General features: G+C 26.6%; 2 protein-coding genes and 1 non-coding gene across 11 annotated transcripts; 2 read left to right on the forward strand and 1 right to left on the reverse strand.

Annotated features, from left to right (window-relative positions):
- The first annotated feature begins 1933 nt into the window (after window positions 1-1933).
- On the forward strand, window positions 1934-12217 carry Plod (procollagen lysyl hydroxylase). Of its 3 annotated transcripts, none has more exons than XR_016191258.1 (16): window positions 1934-2355; window positions 5278-5366; window positions 5439-5572; window positions 5645-5811; window positions 5997-6173; window positions 6591-6790; window positions 7524-7655; window positions 7735-7853; window positions 7934-8035; window positions 8095-8220; window positions 9494-9632; window positions 9689-9871; window positions 9944-10048; window positions 10121-10314; window positions 10441-10590; window positions 11722-11809. XR_016191258.1 is itself a non-coding variant. In XM_015511861.2 (16 exons), exons 1-16 carry the CDS (start codon window positions 2256-2258, stop codon window positions 12073-12075), a joined length of 2208 nt encoding a protein of 735 aa, XP_015367347.1. In that variant the 5' UTR covers window positions 1935-2255; the 3' UTR covers window positions 12076-12217. The 3 variants fall into 3 exon arrangements, 2 of the variants coding, with proteins under 2 accessions (XP_015367347.1, XP_015367348.1); XM_015511861.2 differs by lacking the exon at window positions 10121-10314 and adding an exon at window positions 11920-12217 and having other exon boundaries at window positions 1935-2355; window positions 11722-11850; XM_015511862.2 differs by lacking the exon at window positions 10441-10590 and adding an exon at window positions 11920-12217 and having other exon boundaries at window positions 1941-2355; window positions 10121-10267; window positions 11722-11850.
- Window positions 8232-16169, reverse strand: LOC107164150 (immunoglobulin domain-containing protein oig-4-like). Of its 7 annotated transcripts, XM_089224996.1 has the most exons (9): window positions 16042-16169; window positions 15748-15969; window positions 15101-15217; window positions 14829-15025; window positions 14584-14730; window positions 13204-14093; window positions 8852-9045; window positions 8637-8786; window positions 8232-8445 (listed from the first exon to the last, which is right to left on the reverse strand). In XM_089224996.1, the coding sequence occupies exons 4-9, from the start codon at window positions 14981-14983 to the stop codon at window positions 8284-8286; spliced, it is 1698 nt and encodes a 565-aa protein (XP_089081122.1). In that variant the 5' UTR covers window positions 14984-15025; window positions 15101-15217; window positions 15748-15969; window positions 16042-16169; the 3' UTR covers window positions 8232-8283. The 7 variants fall into 7 exon arrangements, with proteins under 7 accessions (XP_089081122.1, XP_015367351.2, XP_015367352.2 ...); XM_015511865.2 differs by lacking the exon at window positions 15101-15217; XM_015511866.2 differs by lacking the exon at window positions 15101-15217 and having other exon boundaries at window positions 13231-14093; window positions 16042-16167.
- A 1056-nt stretch (window positions 16170-17225) lies between these two features.
- Window positions 17226-17431, forward strand: LOC149057619 (small nucleolar RNA U3). The gene has a single exon (XR_016191279.1). It is a non-coding gene; the product is annotated as a small nucleolar RNA U3 (small nucleolar RNA).
- Window positions 17432-21106: the final 3675 nt, after the last annotated feature.

Genomic DNA, 21106 nt, shown 5'->3' on the forward strand with positions numbered 1-21106 from the left:
GTTTATGTTTAGAAAAAAGTTCTTTTGGGTGAGAAATTTGATAGGTACTGAAAATATAATTCCAATTTTAAACAGCATATTAAATAAATTTGGAAAATTTCTTTTGAATCCATGTAAAAAAAATCTCTTACCCTCACAAAATAATGCTAATAATGAATCTTAGAAAATTGTAATGGTTCTTGTGACAGATAATTATATATATATATATATAAATAACCTGATGAGTTAATATTTAAGGAATCTCTTATTCTTGACTTATTATGCAAAACCATCTCAGGGATGACAATAAAAATGTTAACATCTTAATTCGTGATATAGAAAACTGTACTTTTTGAAATTGTTCACCAATAACTTCAAAACGAAGTTAATCAGACTTTTTTTACATTCTTATAAAACGCCATAGAACGCGCATATTAGAGAAAAAAACGATAGGCTGCTAATTTACAAGTATGCCGAATTGCCGAAGTGAAATTTAGTAGAATAACTTTAAATTTTACGGAATATTAATAAAAATATAGAATTTATTGTGTTGATATGACGTTTATTGAAAGCTATTCAGTCATTCAGTAAAAACCTGCCTCTAAGAATGATTAATGAAATAATACCTAATTGTTTTCGGATAGCAGCTACACAATATGTCAAGTTATTAAATTGTAAGTCAATAATACTTTTTTTTAATCTGTAGGTATTCCATCTCTATATTTTGTTTACCTACTCTCTAGTTTTGATTATGATGTAAAGTACGCACCTGAACACAGGAACATCTTTTCCATTGGGCACATGTCCGAGGCCCCGCGATCAATGGGGCCCCTAGTTCCTGCCAAATCACCAACCAATAATCGACATTAACTTCCGATAAATAAACTTATTTCGAGAAAATTCAAAGGATAATCGCTAATATAGCTATTATAATAATAATAATACAATCAACGCGGGTCGGTCGTCCATCGTAGGGGCTCCATTAAAAAAAAAACTGCCCAGGGCCTCAAAAAGGTTAAAGACGGTTCTTGCCTACACAGATATATAAATTATTATGTATATGTGTATATGTCACTCCACATACTGACAAGTGACAATACCCACTTAAAGTCTTAAAGCTCGAATTAGTAAACGAAAGTGTCCTTCAAATTTCTTCTGATTACTTGAGTTTGAGTCTGTGGTGGTAGAACACTAGAACATATGTTCTATAATATATAACATATGATTATATAATCAAATTATGCTATAATCTACAATTCGGAAGTCTCCAACCTTTTTTTTTGATTCTGATGAGAACGATGAAGTACCTAATATCTAGTACCTACCTACTATATTTCAAAATCACAGCCTGCGGCCCATAATTCCGTAGGTGGAGGGTATAGATGTATAATGACTAATGAGATTGAAAAGAGAAAATATTGTATTATTCTTATTTCACCATAATTCAGCAAATAAAAGGATTCGTTTTATTATTTTCTTTTTATCGAATTTGACAGACCAATGGTCATAATTACTCGGATTTATTATACAGCTTGATTGCTGTAGTAGGTACCTAGAAACTAGGAGTTCAAGATCAAAAAAATTAGTCAGCTTGGCGGGTCAGTTCAAAATCTTATGCATTTTGAACCTGTAAGATGGTTGAAAGCTACCGATATTCCTACATTATAATTTATTTTAGATTCCAGATGGTCTGATCGTTCTACATTGTTATTTATCATGGGTAAATATTGTATTACAACTTTCATTAATTATTAAATGTATTGTTCGCTGTGATTGAATAATAATGATGATAATAATTTAGGTACGAATGTGTTCAAGTAATAATGTTACTTGTATCATACGTACGTACCGCCAGATGGCGAAACTTGTGTTACTCTCGTGTCCGGCGCACATGATCTTCCGGTAGTGCGATAAACTAATCGGGTGGGCGACGAATCACGCGCGTCCTAGCTCGAGTGATCGTATTCATTTCTGAACAAAATTCATCAGTGATCTATTCTGTGGTATCACACTCTACGTCTCTAGTCTCTACCGTGTACACTACACACTATACTGGCAATAAATTGGCATTTTGTTCAGTCGTCCTGAGATAGTCGTCAGTCGTGCATGTGCGTTTGCCTGATGGTGTCATAGGTAGTGATTTTTATTGTCGTCGACTATAGTATAACTTTGTATTGGCAATTGTCGTACATATAAGTGTATCGACTTCTGCTCTCTAAGAGCTACGACTCACGATTGTTATGCATTTTATAAATAATTGAATAATCATCAAAACGATGAAAACCCCGTTCGGCGTCTGCATAGCCGTCTGCGGCTTGTTCTTCGCATTGGACACAGTGTCCACCGAAAAAGACGTGAGCGCTAAAAGTGACCTCAGTGAGTATAATTTATTATTTTCCACTATAATCACCTCGTCCAATGTGTTATTTTTAAAACCGTTACAAAAATAAACTCGTGTCACAAGCAGAGACTCGTTAACGCCTCTGCATTCCTGAATTGGGTAATTCATCTTCCAGAACATAATGGTTCAAAAGAAAAATACCCAACTCAACATTATATCTCTGGAATGTATTTCTAGACATTATTTATGTAGCTGCAGTATACCAGTGATCTGTATAATATTTTAGTAGGCAATATAATAATATTATGTACATAATAGTAACATAAAGTACTTAAAACCTATATAGAAATATTGACAAATGACAATCAATTACTTAATTAGTAAATATGCAATAAGAACAGTGACATAGATAAATTTATCAATAAGTTTATTTTATAAAACTCAGCTTCTAGGTAACTCATAAATAATTTAAAATTAATTAATATTACTTAGGTCCTACCAAATACCAAATAAAATAAAATAAAACCCTCCATTTTTATTTGATTACCTACCTATATTCATTAGGTCTTTTTTAGATTATATGTATTGAATAAGCAAAGTTTGTAGCTATTAGATGAGTAAATTTGATACTTAAATACATATTACAATATATTATTATTACATTAATTATTTATAAGTTGATTTTTTTTATGGTCACCTAATGTAATTGTATTCTTATGTAAATACAACTGGATAAGAATATCTGATTATTATACTCTAATTGTGTTTTATAAAAAATAAAATAATTATTTTAAATTCTAGTATCTCCTTGTACGTACTTTACTTGTTGTGGACATCATATAACTGTATCAAATTAATTGACCAATAAAACGTTTTTATTAAAAAATTTGTAATTGGCAAATGTGTACAATTGTGAACAATCATGACTAGTTAAGTATCAATTGTAAATGTATAAATATTTGGTTTACTCTTGCAAATTTCTTATCTTATTTGATCATTTTTCATTTTATAAATTATACTGTATCATTATCCATTGGCTTGTATTCTTAGTTTAGAAAAAAAAATATGAAATGAGTAAATTACTAATGAATCTAAATTAGAGACCTATTAGAGAATTAGATAAAAACTTAAACATTTTTAGTTAAATTGTGAGGTCTATTTTGGAGTTTGGAGCTGTTGTATTGGATCCTTATACAAAATAGATACCTACTTCATGTGAATAGAATTGAATTTTACATGTTCCTTAACCATATTGTAATAAAATAAAAATATTAATTAATTGTGTGTATACTATTCAGGGGATGTCAAGATATTATATTTTCATAAGTTATAAGTATGTATATTGAAATAAATATGTGTGTTTGCAATAAATGTATAATGGTAGATATTTTCTCTATGAGTATTGTTGCATATTTACAATTTTATTTACTTATCATTGTAAGGAATTTTCCTACAATTCGCTCCCCTGAGTAGGTAGGTAATAGGTAACTCTAATGTAGGATTTCCAGCATAAATTATTTATTATTTTGTCAATACAAATAGACATTTGTGTTATAAATAATCTAATTATACAAATTCAAGAAAATTTATATGTAAAAGTAAAATATTATATAATACTATATTTGGTAGGTGTATTGTTTTTGCTAAACTAAATATCAAAAAATGTTAAGAATATATTTTTATTATATCTAATTGGTTAATATTAACATGCATGATAAATAGCATTGTAAATATTAAACTTTGGAACTGTTATAAGGCTTAATCAATTTATTTTATACTTAGCTATCACTAATCGTTATTATCTAATTCATAAATTAAACACATAGGTATAATAATTTGTTTTTAGTTCTTAGAAAAAAATATTTATCGATCAAACATTTATATAGCATAAAAATATATATCCCAATTCTTAATAAATAATCGTACAAGTACCTAATAAATATTATGTTACTTAACTTACTAATATTACCATACAAATAAAATATTTGTTTTGTATGATTTTTCAAATATATTATTTATTATCTTTAACATTAATCATTTCTGTATGCTTCCTGTTTGGGTTTTATCATTTATTTTTACTAGGGTCAGTCGGAAATGTCATTCCGTTTATTTTTCCTTACATGTGTTTATATGAATATTTTGTTAATTTTACTTATGGATTCACACATTTTTATCTAATCATATAATATAATATTTTATTCCATATAAATTGTATTTATATTAATCACAAAATTCTCATTTTCTGTTGTACTGTTGTATGTGTAATCTGTACATCTGGTGTAAACTTAACATAATATTATCTGATAATTTTATTTTAAAATAATATGATGATTATGGAATTGAATACTTGTAATATAATTTATAAATATAAATTCCTAGTTCAAAATCTGAATTAAATTTATTAATTCTTTATTAATCTAAATAGAGTATTATAAGAACTGTACATTTAGTATTGCTTTTTCAGGCTCGGGTTGGACCAACTTATTACCAATAAAATTTCGTATAAGTTAGGTTTTTGGTATATCGCTTATATGAGATGGTCATGAGTGTCTAGCCGTAATTTTATTTTTAAATGATGATGAGAGTACAAATGTTATTAGAAAATATAATTGAATCAAGTTGTTTAACTGTACAGTTTCAAAAATTGTAGGCAAGCAGTTGAACCATTGAGTCAAGCTAGTTATTTTTGAATAAACTAGTAAATTATTATTATTCGTTATAATTTATCATTAAATAATATAATAAGTATTAGGTTCTGCTACTTTATTAAAATAATAATAATAATAACAATAATATATGTTTTAATTGTGTAGGTAATTTAAGAAATAAATAAGTACTAATTATTGCAGGTAGTTTTAAAGTTATTACAACTTTGAATTACACAAAAGTGTCAAACCGATAAATCTTTTTTATACACATAAAAATTAAAAAGTAATTATAGTTCTAATTAATTTTAGATTTGCTTGTACTCACAGTAGCTTCTGAAAAAAATGATGGTTTCAAAAGATTCATTGATTCTGCTAATCTAAATGGTCTTAAAACTAAAGTAAATATTATATTTTATTGCTTAAAATTTTTATGAATTTTTTCATTTCCTAATTTATGTATTTTTCTTTAGGTGCTTGGTTTTGATAAGCCGTGGCTAGGAGGTAACATGAATAGTGTTGGTGGTGGTTACAAACTAAATTTGTATCTTGAAGCATTAGAGCCTTATAAAGACAATGATAATTTGGCAGTACTACTCACTGATGCGTAATTCATTTTTAATTAAAACAATATTTCATTGGTTAGGTTACTGAGTTAAATTTAATTATGCTTTTTCAGGTATGATGTTGTAATTTTAGCTAACAGCACTAAAATTCTAAATACATTCACTGAATTTGATTCTTCTATAGTAATTTCAACTGAAAATAGTTGTTGGCCAGATAGAAAATTAGCAGACCAATATCCTACTGTTGATCAGAATGGCTATCGGTTTATAAACTCAGGAGGTTAGTTTACAATTTCATGCTAATTTTAATACATTATTTAAAATATTATGAATTAATATTTGTTTTATGCTAGAAAATAATTTATAAATATTTAATATTATTTTGTAATATAATATTGTTTAGGCTTACAGAAAATAATAAGTGCTTATGAAATTTTATTAATTTTAACATTTTTATTTAAACAGGTATAATTGGTTATGCTAGCAAATTGTACAAGTTACTATCAGAGAAGCCAATAAAAAATCTTGGAGACGATCAATTGCATTTGACAAATTTGTATTTAAATACTGATTTACGTAAAAAGCTTAACATTAAGTTGGATAATTATGCAAAATTATTTCAAAACGTCTATCTTGCTGAAGGTTGGAACATTTTTTAATTTTTTCTATCTAAAACTTAAGATTTTCAACATGAGCAGTGTTATATAATTACAATTAAGCTTATAACTCTAAGCTTACAACATTTACATGTTTATATTTTTTAAATAAAATAATTTATTAACCATGGTATTCTAACTTATAATTTACATATTTATAGGTTCTTTAATTATATTTTTTTCTGTTATCAAAGGGAAAACTGTTTAAACAACTACAGCTTCAAACAGTTTTTTAAAACAGAATTATTACAATTATTAATACAATTTTTTAATTTATAGAATTTTTCTGTGGCTAATTATATATATATATATATATATATATACATAATATTGCTATTTAACCATATGAACTGTAATTTCTTTTTTTTTCAATTAGATTAAAATGATTTATTTCTAATTACAGATGATATAAAACTGAAACTTGTAAATAAATCATATGTATTAGAAAATATTAATTTTAATACTCAACCAGCTGTTATGCATGGAAATGGATTATCTAAAATAACATTTAATAGCTACACAAACTATATTCCAAATAAGTGGTCTCCTGAGAATGGCTGTAGTACATGCTATGACAACAATATAGATCTTTCAACACTCAAGGTTCTTTCACTTATAACTTTTCTATACAAATTTATAATCAATTTTAACCATGAAGACTAGAATAATGAGACCAAATTTATATGGCCACCTGCTCAAAAAACTGCTGGGAATGAGCTATATAATGAAACGGCCTCATGCTACTGCTTACATTTTTTGGAAATACATACATTATTTTCAACCCATTAAAAGTTTGATAGCTTGTACTTATCAATTACGCAATTAGTATATATGCAATGTATTTGTGAATATTTCATAAAAAATTTTTATTATTGTGTAAATTATTTGACTTAATAATTCATTAACACTGTAACTATCTTACATTTTATATTAAATATAAGTATTCACGGTTAGTCTGAGCCCGATACTAATCAATACACCATACACATCACATATGGTTTTTCTTCTTGAATGATAATTTTGTACTAATATATATAGTTAGGAACACTCAAATTTTTTTCTTAAAAATGTAATGAAATATACACATATGCACATGTATGAATGTGTAATTTTACTAACTATAACATTGATAATGGGTTATGATTTAAAGTATGTTTATATTTTCCAAAAAATACTTAACTGGTTAATGGTTAAAGCAATTAATAAGATCACATCCAAATCTGTAGCCATTTAAATCGTGCAACTCATTTTGAGGCGTTTTCAGAAAAAGAGTGGTCTCCTTATTATGTCTTCATGATAGGTACACACCTTAATTTGTTATTTTTATATATTTTAGGAAGAAAATTATCCAAAAGTGCTTTTATCTATAATAGTTGATAAACCGACTCCATTTTTTGATGAGTTTTTAGACAAAATTGAAAACATTGATTATCCAAAAAGCAGACTTTGTTTGTCTATTACTACACTTGTAAATGTTTCTTACTAATCAATAACTGTATTATTATTATTTATTATTAATTTTCTATGTATTGTTTTTAAACAACTAGGTGGACTATCATAAAGAGCACGTGGATAAATTTATTTCTAGAGTAGGTGATAAGTACAATGCATCATTTGTATTTCATAAGACTGCAGAAGAAAGCATACATGCACGACACTTTTCATTGTAAATATTGTTTTAAATATTTATATTATTTATATTTGTTTAGTATGTACCTATTAATAATTAATTATTATTTTGTACAGTTCATTATGCACTAGCAAATTGTGTGACTTTTTATTTTATATTGAAAATGAAGCACATTTAGATAATCCACAGACATTGAAAACATTAATTCAACATAATAAGTAAGCATATTTTTATCAATAATTTATAATAAATAATGTTTCATTTATTTTTCATTTAGAAAAATTATTGCCCCAATGCTCACACGACCATTTAAAGCTTGGTCTAACTTTTGGGGTGCCTTATCTAAAGAAGGATTCTATGCTAGATCGTTTGACTATATGGATATTGTCAATTACAATAAAACGTAAGTCTAAATCAAGAAAAATGTATTTTATTAAAGACGCACACCGATAATTATTATTTTTCATTATGATTCAAATGCTATACTGAAATCTGTCTTAAAACTTCTACGATCTATACTGTATTTATTGTCAGCTGAACACTCGTATACACCAGCATCCATTTGTGTTCCTGGATCAATTTCCAATTTAGATTTAAGGCTATCTTCACCAATATTCCATTCATGAACCTTAAATAAAAAAATCTAGTATTAAATATATTTTACATAATATTGTTTTTATTATTATTATTTAAAGTACAAATTATTCAAAATATATTTAGTAAGCACTTCACAGTGGCTAATGTAATTTTATTTCATGTCATTATTAGATAATATGAAATTTGATCCCTTGAAATTATTCTTTAAAATATTGTACTTACATGGTGATTGTAATGATAATACAATTCAGTTCCATCTTTATACCAAGTGATTTGAGGCCTCGGATTTCCTCTGGCTACACAAACAAACACTATTTTGTGCCCAAGTACATATTCATAATCAAAATGTGATGCCATGACAATTTTTGCCCCCTAAAATAAAATGAATGATACAAATCAAACTTCTTAACTCTATCAACTAATATTTGACACAATACATCATTATGATTGTAATATTGATCAGATTCTGGGTCTCTGTATTTTCCAGTTATAGGTAATCCAATCTGTACTCTGCTTTTTGATCTACTTCTCCCTCTTCCACGTTTACCACTGACATCTGTTATAATTGCAAATATACTTACTGTGATGAATGCAACTACTATTAAGTTTTTAAATCCCATTCTGCATTCACCTGAAAAATTGTCAAAAGAAGTTAAATGTAATTTATTAATTTAAAGTCAGTAGCAGTTGTAATATCTTTGAAAAAATAATAATCTACATTATTTAACTAAGTAAAATGTAAATTTTAATATTTTTATTACTTTTGTTTATTTTATTTTCTATTAATAACTTTGATATGTATTTAAATTTTAGTAAGACTTAATGTCTTTTTTGTTTTTGCTATGCCTTGTCACAACTTTATTCTTTTGACTACAATGAAAAACTAACTGTATCCTCGTTATGTTGGATGCGATTCTGACCCTATCCTGATTTATGATCAATTAAAGGGCACTTCCTTTTAAATTGCTAATTCTATTAAATTCCCCTTTTGCATTTTATAATGACAAATTTGTTAAAATAAAAATAAAAAAAACAGATTTAACATATTGATAAAATATTTATATACGATAATGTTTTAGAGGAATCTGGAATGTACCTTATATAAGTAGTTGTTACTTAATGAAAGGTACAATGTTGGAAAATAAATTCACTAGGCCATCATACAAAGAAGATAACTTGGACTATGATATGGCATTTAGTAAATCACTAAGAGAAAAGGTATTTTGAAATCATAATTTTTAAGTTAAACATTTTTTATGAAAATGTTATTTTAGGGTGTTTTTATGTATATTGATAATCAATATGCTTATGGGCATTTGATTGATTCAGAATCATTTGATATTACTCTTAAAAATCCTGAAGTGTATCAAATATTTGAAAACAGATATGATTGGGAACAGCGTTATATTCATCCAGAATATATGGAAAATTTCAATCCAGATAAAAAACCTGCTGAGGTAATTATTTAATAAATCTTCAACTAAATATTCTTCTTATATCTTGATGTATTTATTAATTTTGTTTTAAAGCCATGTCCAGATGTGTTTTGGTTCCCAATTGTAACTGAACGGTTTTGCCAAGAATTCATTGAAATTATGGAGAATTTTGGTCAATGGTCAGACGGTTCAAATAATGTAAGTCATTCAATTGATATACTATTTTTGATACTAAAATTTGAACAGCAAATGACATAAATTGAATTGAAGGATACACGCCTTCGAACTGGTTATGAAGCTGTACCAACCAGAGACATACACATGAATCAAGTTGGACTTGAGAAGCATTGGCTCGAATTTCTTCACTCATATGTTATGCCATTACAAAAGAAAGCATTTATTGGTTACATTCACGACGTATGTGGGAATGAAAACCAAACAGAATTAAAACAATATAAAAGCATGTGTGTGTTCTCTGCTTGACATTAAACATTAAACTTAGTATAATTTTACCTATGTGTGTATAAATACTCCATAGTAATATGTGAGAATAATTATTAACAATAGTGCATGATAACCTCAAACCCTAGGACCCCAGATTGGATAATGGATATGAAGCTGTACCAACAAGAGACATTCATATGAAACAAGTTGGGTTACAAAATGTGTGGCTAGAGTTCTTAAGACTATTTGTTTCCCGATTACAGGAGCATGTATATCTTGGCTATTATTCAGATGGCGTAAGCTGCTTTTTACTTAAAGTTATAACTATTTTTTTAATCATAAAATAATTGTACATTGTTCATATTTTTATGAAGCCATTATTTTTGCTTGCTTGCTCTAACTAACTTATTTTCTACCACGGAATGTTTATATTTTATGTATCTAAAGAGTTAGATTTTACTTTACTGGCAACTAGTTAAGACTATAATTTTGATCAATTTTTAAAACTTAAAAATTATTATCATATTAATAGCCATAATGAATTTATTATAAATAAATAGTTTTATATTTTCTTCCAGACAATGCTTATTACTTAACCTAGGGTATTAAATATTTTTGGTGGTTATAAAATAGTGCTCATTCACTAGCACCCAAAATATTTTTTTTATCTTAATATTTATTGATTATATATGTAATTTTGAAATTTATTTTAAGTTACATAAAATTAAAATCTTGTCGTAAACTGCTGAACTAGTGACATATATTTCCATAAAGATCAATGCTATATGTTTCCACATTGAAAAATGTCATGTATTTAGCTCTTTATTGATTTTTAATCCACTCAATCCTCTCATATTTTCAATATTACAGTAGGGCTTATCTCATGGCTGCTTCACTTCTTGCTGTTAATTCAATATTCAATATCATCAGTATAAATGCACAAATTTGCCATTAATTGTTAATAATGCTTCCTTCTTAAATAATATCTTTTGCTGCCTCGTGATAAACAAAATTGAGTGACATAACTTAGAGGATGTCTTCTCATCAATTTCTGAATCTATGTATAACTCATCTCTCATTGACCTTCCTATTTTAACTTTAATTTTCTCTAGCGTTTAACTGTCATAATCATAATATCAGTTGTAATATTTTATCAGGAAATAAGTTATAACACTATTATAGGCTTATTAAAAAAAATCATAACTGAATTACACGAACAATATATTTTTTAAGAAATTTGTTAAAATTGACATTTTGAGTAAAAAAAAATATGTTTGTAGTTTCTTTAGAACATAAGATATTATGTTAGGTGTATTACTTACATTTTATTATTTTAATGCATGTAGCCTTAATTAATCGTGATTAATTATTTTCTTAAATACATAAAATAATCAATGACTAATATTATTTTATGAACACTTTTATAGCCTCCTCGTTCTTTGATGAACTTTGTCGTCAAATACAACCCACTTGGTCAGGCTTCATTGAGGCCTCACCATGATTCGTCTACCTATACCATCAATATAGCTTTAAATTCTCCAGGAAAAGATTATCAGGTACAGTAATTGCCGCACCAATTAATGTTAACTTGTTCCATATTATTTATTATTTTTATATTATTACAGGGAGGTGGCTGCCACTTTTTAAGGTATAAGTGTAAAGTTACAGATATGAAAGTAGGTTGGATGCTAATGCATCCAGGACGGCTCACGCATTACCATGAAGGACTCGAAGTCGTCAATGGTACAAGATATATTATGATATCTTTTGTTGATCCTTAATAACTGGCATTTTTTCACATGTATACAACAGTCAACAAATATACGACAATTATTTTTTTCTACATAGGTTTTACGTTTAGATTTTTTTGATTTGTTGTTTTTTACCCAATTTATCAAACAATAAATAGTCATTTAGCTAATATGTGATTTTATAATCAGTCATTTTTTTTACATTTTTTATATGATGTAAGTGAAATAGATACCTAAAATTATTATATGTTACAGTCTAATCACAATCACTTATAATAAAAAAAATCACCTTTCCCCTTAAAGAGTTTATAAGTTATATTTTGGGTGTATAATTCAGAATATACACAACTCAAATTGATCTTTCTTGAGATTTGAGTTATTGTGACTTGACTGAATAACTTATAAAAATTATTCTATTATAAAATTTACTGACAAATTAATTTAATATAATTGTAATTTTCCTACTAAATGTCTTAATAACCTGCTTAAAAATGTGTTGTGTTTTAATTATATTATTTGTAATCATATAACACTATAATTTTTCATTTAATGTAAAAAATATGCCAAAAATAGTTTAGATGTCAAGCATTGTTATTGTTTTGTCACTCCATCACAAATAGTGGTGACATATGGGCCATAATATTAAATTTGAAAGCTTTATATTATAATTTCATAAATTTAATAAAATGATTCTAAGCAAAAATCTGTATTCTCACAGGCCATGACATTTAGTGACAATATTTAAAATGTATGTGTTAAGGTAAAATTAAATGTAAGGTTAGTGTATTAAAAAAGATATCAAATTTAAGAATTTATAGAGAATGATAATTATAAAGAATGAAATGTTTAAAGAACAATTAAATAATTAGAATTAAAAAATAAAATAAAATCTTTAGTAATTTTCTGTTTATTATAACTCTTATTACACAAAAGTGTTTATAACAGTTTGTTTACTTACAGAAATATAGATAGTCGGATTTCTTAATCATGTTTTTTTTTTCGTTCTCGTTAATATAATTAGACTTAAAATGTTAATCATATAAAATAATATAAATTTATAATTTTTTTTAAAATCATTAAACATTTAGTTTCTTTTTCTTTTTTTGTGAGTTATCATATGGCGTACAAGGACATTATTTTCAAAAAAATCTTTCTTACAAATGTAACATTGATATGGCTTCTCACCAGTATGTCTTGACCTCAAATGAACAATAAGTGAATCTTTCCGTGGATATGATCGTTGACAATGACAGCACGAATACATACTTTCCACTTGATGTATCTTTAAATGACGCAATAAAGAGTTGTTATGTAAAAACTGTTTGTGACAATCTTTACAATCATATGTTTTCTGATTTTCTTCATGAATCCTTCTATGTGTTAACATAATGTCGTTACGATAAAATGTTGAATGGCATATATCACATTTATATGGAGATTCACCAGTGTGTAATCGAATATGAACATGAAGATTGTATTCAGTAGTAAATTTTTTCTCACAAAAGTTACATTTGAATTGTTTTGAATTATGTTGATTATGATTTAATGTATGTCTTCGACAATTGGACTGATCATTGAATTGTTTGCCGCAAATCGTACATAAAAATGTTTTATTTTTTTTATGTTTTTTCAATTGTTTACAATCAGTATTTTTTGAACAAACCCTTTTGGAATTTTTATTTGGGTAGTTATCATTGTTGGTAAAATGATATCTCATATGAATAATGAGTAATTGTTTATTGATGAATGATTGATGACATAAATCACAAATATAGAAGTGCTTTTCACTTTTACACTTGTTTTGATGAGTTTTATTATTGCAATCAACAAAATCTTCATAATTTGTTCTAGGAAAATCAGTAAAATTGGAATAATAACCAGCATTCAATTTTTCTTTGTTTAAAGTAGATTGTATTCCACTTTTTTCAATAACAATTTCACTTTCAAATACTGTATCTCCAATTGTTTCTTTTTCAATTATGATAGTTTTATCATTGTATTCTAGTTCTAATTTAAATTTATCAGCTTCATTTTTTGGAACAGTAACACTGAAAGATAAAATTTATTTCAGTAAATTAGTAACTGCTAAAATAGTAATTTTTCAAGTCTTGTATGACTCAATAATTTAGAAAAATATCTTTTAACTTTATAAATATTAAAAATTTTAAAAGGATTTTAAGATAAATGTATGACTTATTCTTTAAAAAAAAGTTTCACAAAATTATAGATTAAAAAATAATTTTTAATTGTGTATACTTTCACTTTCAAAATACATTTTTAGGAATATGATTTTTTAAAAAAAACTTAAGTTTCACTTAAAATTATATTTTTCATGCACTTGTAATTTTTTTTAACCTTAGACTATAATAAATGTCTTAAAGCGCATATTTTTTTGTACATAGATTAGGGTTTTATCTACAGACCTGTGGCACTGATTAACACAACTGTATTGAGTACTGATTTAAAATATAACCATCAATACAATCAAATAAAGTTAAAAAAAATAGTTTTATAGTTAAATTGTGTTAATTCACTCACTATGGTTGAAAACTATTATCTAAGTCTTCAGGTTCTTCTTTTAAGAAACTATATGTTTCTAGTTTATTTATTACATTAATTTCAGTTTTAATCTTACAGTTTTCTTCTGTATATTTTTCCATCTTTAGGACAGAATTATTAATATTTCTGAAAAAAAAACAATACACTTAGCCACATAGGTATTACCTGATCCAAATTAAAAGTACATTTATAATACATTTTACTGTTTAACTTATAAGACTTACTCAACAATAGGAAAAAGATGATCACTGTCATCATGTGAAGTAACTTCTTCTTTTATACAACTTATAAGAGGAATATCAAAATAAATATCATTTTCATTTTGAATAGAATGATGACTTTCATCCTTTATTTCAAATTCTGGTTGGTCCACACTCATGATATTATGTAGATTGTAGAGACATAGAGTAGGGGAATTTTTCTGTAAATAAACATTTTTATTTATTTTCCAGAAATAATAGGTACTAAATACAGCTATTAAAATATCTAAACAAACTCATCAAAATAGGTAATAGGTAACCTCAAATATACTTTTGCAAAAACCAACATATTCAATGGTACTATATTATATAGAACAGCATTTCCCAAGCTGTGGTCTAGGTTTATAGGGAGTCTGCAAATTAAAATTATTTATAATTGTTAAATTATGTTAATTTTATTAAGAGATCAGTAATCATTTTTACTTTACTCTAAACAAATGTAGGATAAAAAAGCCACAGAAAAAAATCCAGGGAAAAAAAGCCAAATTACAATAATTAAATATATAACAATTAAAATTAAAGTATTAAATAAGTATTATTTAAAAGATGTTTACACATTATTGATCAAATATATAAAAATTATATACAGAATTATTTTTACCGTGGTTTTTTTACCCTGGATTTTTTTCCGAAGCTTTTTTTCTGACTTCCACTCTAAATATCAGGCTAATGGGACTGGTGGAAGAAAAGTTTGGGAAACGCTGCATTAGAAAATACCCAGAGTTCACAGATTGTTCTGTGATGTTAGTTGTCATTACTACGATTATTAACATTTATTTATATCTCAACAAACCTGGGATTTAGGAAATTCATTAAAACAATGAGATAATATGTAGAATTTACCTTCTAATGTATTAAGAAAAAAATCAATTATCTAACTTACTTGACAATTTGAGTACTTGAAGTAGTTAAAAGATTATTTTCATTTCTGTACACATAGTACTTATTATTTTATCAATTGTATAAACAATGTATCACACCAATTCATTTTGGCTGATTTCTTAGTGAATAATTAAGCACCCCTCGAATTGGAGGCATCTTATAACTCTCATATTCAAAACGTAATAAAATGCAATAATAAGGAATTGTTTTTCAAATAAAATACCTAAACAAAAATGAAATTATGATAATAATATGTATATATATTTCAAATAATATCGTTTAATTAAATAAGTACCTTTTTAATTAATTATATAAGTTATAAATTGAAAGTAAAGTAAAAGACAAGTAAGTAATCAAAATTTTAAACTTCAATATTAAAAGCTCGGCAGTTTTCGTTATCAAAAATCTGTAATTAACCAGGACACACGAAAATCCAGATAAATTTGATAAAAACTACGCGCCAAATTTTAGTAATCGGTTTAATTCAAGTAATTTCCCATTTTCATGTTAACGGGTAGGAACTATAACAAAATTATTCGATATTGTATTAAAATAACTATTCCTAAATTTCTATTCCATTCGCTGGATTGAGCGATGAATTTAGGAACACTCGAAATATAATTATTGGTCATAGACTATATGTAGTCCATTAGAGAATAGATTAAAAGTTAACTGAAATAACTAATTGCGTGTATATTATAATAGTCTTTGATATTTCTATGGACCATTGACATAACATTGAAAATGAATAATGTATTTATATTATATTATTATTATCATTTATCTATATAGATATCTATTATATAATAATATGAAACATAATATATCTTCCATAGGGTATAGGAATTCCTGAAGAAGAATATTTTATTATTACTGACGTTTCAGGAAGACTATTAAATACCTACAATATGTAGATAACTGTAATACGGAAGTCACGGACAATCCCAAATTCTAACACCTTGGAAGATCTTAGTTAAAACTTAAAAAAAACATATCCGATATAGGTGACAGTGGACAACTTTTTTATTTTTAGTTAACTATCAAAAGGCTGAACACAACGTCCCAAAATAGAACAAATTTAATCCACGGAATAAAATGTGCACGGAACTAAATTTCACCTGACTTAACAATTAATATAAGTACCATCTAAAATATAAATTGATCATTTTTTCAACCAAAATCAATATCGAAAAAATTGTTTATAGTTGACGGCTAAAACCAATAGATGGCGTCATTCTACAAAATGTTTCCAAATTTAATGAAAATCACTATAAATCCGTAATTAAACCTTAATAATAATTGAAAACCAGTAAACGTTTTTTGTTATATCAACACAGTTTTATACGTATGATACGATTGCACAGTTTAACGGAAAACTGTGACATATTGATCATTAAACAACGTTTTTAATTATTTTCAGTTGACGTGTCGAAGAGATGGATTTCATTATAAGTAGGCGAGAGTGTTCTATTGCAGATTAAGATCATACTTCACAGGATCATTTCTGTAGTATGCATCGTCCCCTCCAGGTGCAAATCTGGAGTCGTCATTGGCCACGATGATGAGACTAGTCCATCTACCTGAGCGTGAGATCGCTGGTCGTCTGTCGCTTGAGCGGTAAAGACGATTCAGCAACGATGATCGCTTATGGTTCTACCTAATGGTAGGTGGACAGCCTGAGTGGTCCAATTCATTTCCATGTAATATATTTTCTAACTTACCGTGAACAAATTTTTATATTGACTTATATTATATAGTTTGTTCTGATGGGTTTGCTTTTGGAGTAAGTCCTAACTATTTGTTATGTCACTATCGTCTCATGTGAATGTCTTGAAGGAAAGTTATTTATGTTACGGCTGTATGTAAATTGTAAGGTAAATTTACTATAGTTTTTAAGCAAGCAGATGTGGAAATGTGGTTAGCATAATTAATTTTCTGGCTAGTACGTGCAGACTCTTGTTTTAATATGCTTATATATTTTGGACGACGAATTTTGGATTGTGTGCATATACTTTAACTCAGCGCACGGAGTATACTTGTGATACGTTAATGTAATATCTGGTATAATTGTTAAATTGTTTCATAATATAAAAATTATTAATGTAAATTTTAAAGCATACTAAATTTTAAATCCATAATTCTTACTTATACCATACTGTGATCTAATTTACAAAAAGTTCAAAAAATTAATTACCTAATAACCTAATATTAACCTACCTAAGTTTAGATGATGAATAACAGGAAAACTTTAAAAAAATGTAATTGTGAATAACACGTTGCAGTACAATGTACCTAATTTGCCTATACAATACGCCGTATAATAAAATATGTTTGTGCAAAGTAGTAATACAATTTATTTTTGTATACTCATTATATTATACTATATAATTATAATTTATCACCAATATGATCACTGTGATTTTTATTAGAATAGTCTATAACATAGATCATAGCTGTTAGATATTACATGTTTAACAATTAAATATTTTCTTTTATTTTTGATTGTCATCCAGATTTATTATAAGAACTTGAAAGGTTTATTCGGGTCCCTTAAAGGTAAATGCGTTTTAAAAAGAATGTTATTATAAATGTATGTTATATTGAGAGTCAAAGACTTGAACAATGAACAGAGTAATTAAAACAATAAAATATAGAAATAACTGCATAAGTGATATAATTCCTGGCGGGTTGTACACAGCGTTCAACAATTTTGAACATACGAATATATAAGGTTCCAATTATGAGGTTCATTTTCGAATCTTAACCGATCATTCATATTTATTATGCATTGTTATACATAGTACAATGTTCTAAACATTTTACATGTATCTTTATAATTGTACCTTTATATTTTATTCGAAATGGAAAGTTTCCGGCTCCCTCCCCCTCTGATCACTCTAAGGACGGTGTTTAAGGTCAACGAACAGAGACAATGGCATACTACTAGTGAATAATAATGAATACTATACCAGAAATATTTAAACTGTGCGACGAGGCTCCCAGGAACGTTGATAGAGTAGGCGAAATGGGCCGCGTCAAATCACCGGAAACTAAAATTTATTTAGGTCATATTATATAATTAATATAAATATTATTCAAGCGATTGTGGAAACTAACAAAAATCATCAATCGACTATTTGAAGTTTCATTTCTAGTACCAAAGTCACTAATATAATAATATAAATCTAAGATTTGAAAATTTAATACAAGATTCCTAAAAAGTTTTTCAATCTTTATCACAATTGAAATTTAAATTTTTACAACATTGAATTTTCACTTTTAGCGATTTTCTTATTTTGGTGTAACTCTAAAACAAATGACCGCAGATACTTGAATTTTTCACTGAATGTTTTTATAGACATTTTCCATATTTGATAAAATTTTCAAAATATTTAGATTTGTTTTGAGCTGTTTACTGACATTTTAATTTTTCAACTTTTTTAGTTTTTTTTTCTATAAATATCGATAAAAATTTATTTGTTCGGTAGAGGAGCTTGAAAATTTAATACACGGCTTCTAACACATTTTAACAATGGCATTTGAAAAATATAATAAATTCATAGTCACAATTTTTATTTACAGGCATTCAAAGTTTGAATTTTGACAACATACGTAAAAATCATGAAAATTCGTAAATTATTTTATGCTAGAAATTCATAAAAAAATTTCCTTTTATATCTAAGTTTTGAAAATTTAATACATGGCTCCTATCATATTTTTACAATAGCAGGTGAAAAATAAAATAAATATATTAGAACAATTTTCTTTTACAAGCATTCAAAGTTTGAATTTTGACAACATATGTAAAAATCACGAAAATTCGCAAATTATTTTAAACTAGAAATTCATAAAAAATTTTCTTTTTAAATCTAAGATTTGAAAATTTTTAATAATCTATAATATACCCTAGACAGATAAACCGTCTTCGCTCAGAATCGTTTTTCGTATACAATGATATAATTATAAATCATTGGACTCAAGTTTAATTGCATCCATTACAGTAACCCACTTGTAACCTACTGTACAGCAGAGCGAAATCCACGAATTACCCGCCTTTTTTTATAATAATTTGAAATAATATTTTTAACGTTAAAATATCGTTAACACACAAAGGAGTCGCATGTTGAAAAAGTTTCTGAGATACAAACATAATTTTCCATCATATTCTTTTAAATACATATTTAATAATATACTAAATTATTAATTAAGTTAAATAATTCGTAGAGATTTACATTTGGATGAAATATTACAGATTTGGAATTGATATAAGTTTCACAAAGAGTTCTAAAAAATAATGTATTTAGATTTATCCATAGCCAGTATACATCTATGATGTATGGATTTATTTTATTAATATCCATCACCGATGACAAACGCCAATTCTCCCCATACTTCTGAGACAATTAATGATTTTAATAATGTCAATGAACAAAAAATGCAGCATTTTACTTACTGCAAAGTTAAGAACTCTATTAAGTATTAATACATAGGTAGGTATATTATAACTTATATTATATAACTATACCCAGGGCCGTCCTTAGGATTTGCGAGGCCCAGGGCGAAAATTTTTGTAACACTGTTTAGCTACTATACGAGTATATAGGTACCTATAACCATATAAATAGTAAATACATTAATATTTTTTATCCTGCGAAGCTCATTAATTAAAATTTAAAATAAGAGTTTTTTTTTATAAAATATTATAAATAAAATAAAATAATTGCCCAATAGAATTAAATCATATACGTTAGGTATTTGTGTGAAATTCTCTAATTAGATATTTTAAGAATTATATTTGGTAAAATCCGTGTGATAAAATGTTGAGAGGATGTGGGGAAGTGCTAAATGGGGCAACAAGAAACGTAGAGGGACTAAGAGAAACTTCTTAGATTCTTATTTGTCAGAATTTATGTGGCGGAATAAATGTATAATGTATTATTAATCGTACATTTTTATATAAATTATTAGTTATCGAAAATACAAAATGTAAGTGGCGGGCGTCACTAAACTTGAGTGGCGGGGAAATTGCCTTCCTGGCGGGGGTCAACTAGACCAGTACCGAATTAAATACATGTTTTTTTTAATTTAATCATCTATAAATCATTAACTCTTGATATTCATACAAATTTGCTTTAATGTAATAAAATACAAATAAACAGATAAATAAAAATACTTAAAATACAATAAAAAATCGTTTCACAATTAAAAATTAATTTTTCTAGCTTTTATTTCTGCGAACTTTTCAATAATATCGTTATAGTCTATATTTTCACATAAATCTCGTTCTATTGAAATAATCGCTAAATCAGAAAGTCGATCTTGCAACATTGCTGTTCTCAAATAGTTCTTTATGATTTTTA

The sequence above is a fragment of the Diuraphis noxia genome, unplaced genomic scaffold, assembly GCF_037042655.1.
Source record: "Diuraphis noxia isolate RWA-SAM2 unplaced genomic scaffold, SU_Dnox_SAM2 contig0003, whole genome shotgun sequence".
Classification (NCBI taxonomy): Eukaryota; Metazoa; Arthropoda; class Insecta; order Hemiptera; family Aphididae; genus Diuraphis; species Diuraphis noxia.

What these genes read in the sequence shown, in the direction of transcription:
- Plod (XM_015511861.2), top strand. Translation starts at nt 2,256, where the DNA reads ATGAAAACCCCGTTCGGCGTCTGCATAGCCGTCTGCGGCTTGTTCTTC. An exon ending in ACATTAATTCAACATAATAA is followed by an intron (nt 8,036 to 8,094) that starts GTAAGCATATTT and finishes TTTTTCATTTAG; the next exon opens with AAAAATTATTGCCCCAATGC. An exon ending in CAGATAAAAAACCTGCTGAG is followed by an intron (nt 9,872 to 9,943) that starts GTAATTATTTAA and finishes TTTGTTTTAAAG; the next exon opens with CCATGTCCAGATGTGTTTTG.
- LOC107164150 (XM_015511865.2), bottom strand. Translation starts at nt 14,983, where the DNA reads ATGAGTGTGGACCAACCAGAATTTGAAATAAAGGATGAAAGTCATCAT. An exon ending in GCCATATCAATGTTACATTT is followed by an intron (nt 9,046 to 13,203) that starts GTAAGAAAGATT and finishes ACAATTTTTCAG; the next exon opens with GTGAATGCAGAATGGGATTT. An exon ending in AATATTACAATCATAATGAT is followed by an intron (nt 8,787 to 8,851) that starts GTATTGTGTCAA and finishes ATTTTATTTTAG; the next exon opens with GGGGCAAAAATTGTCATGGC.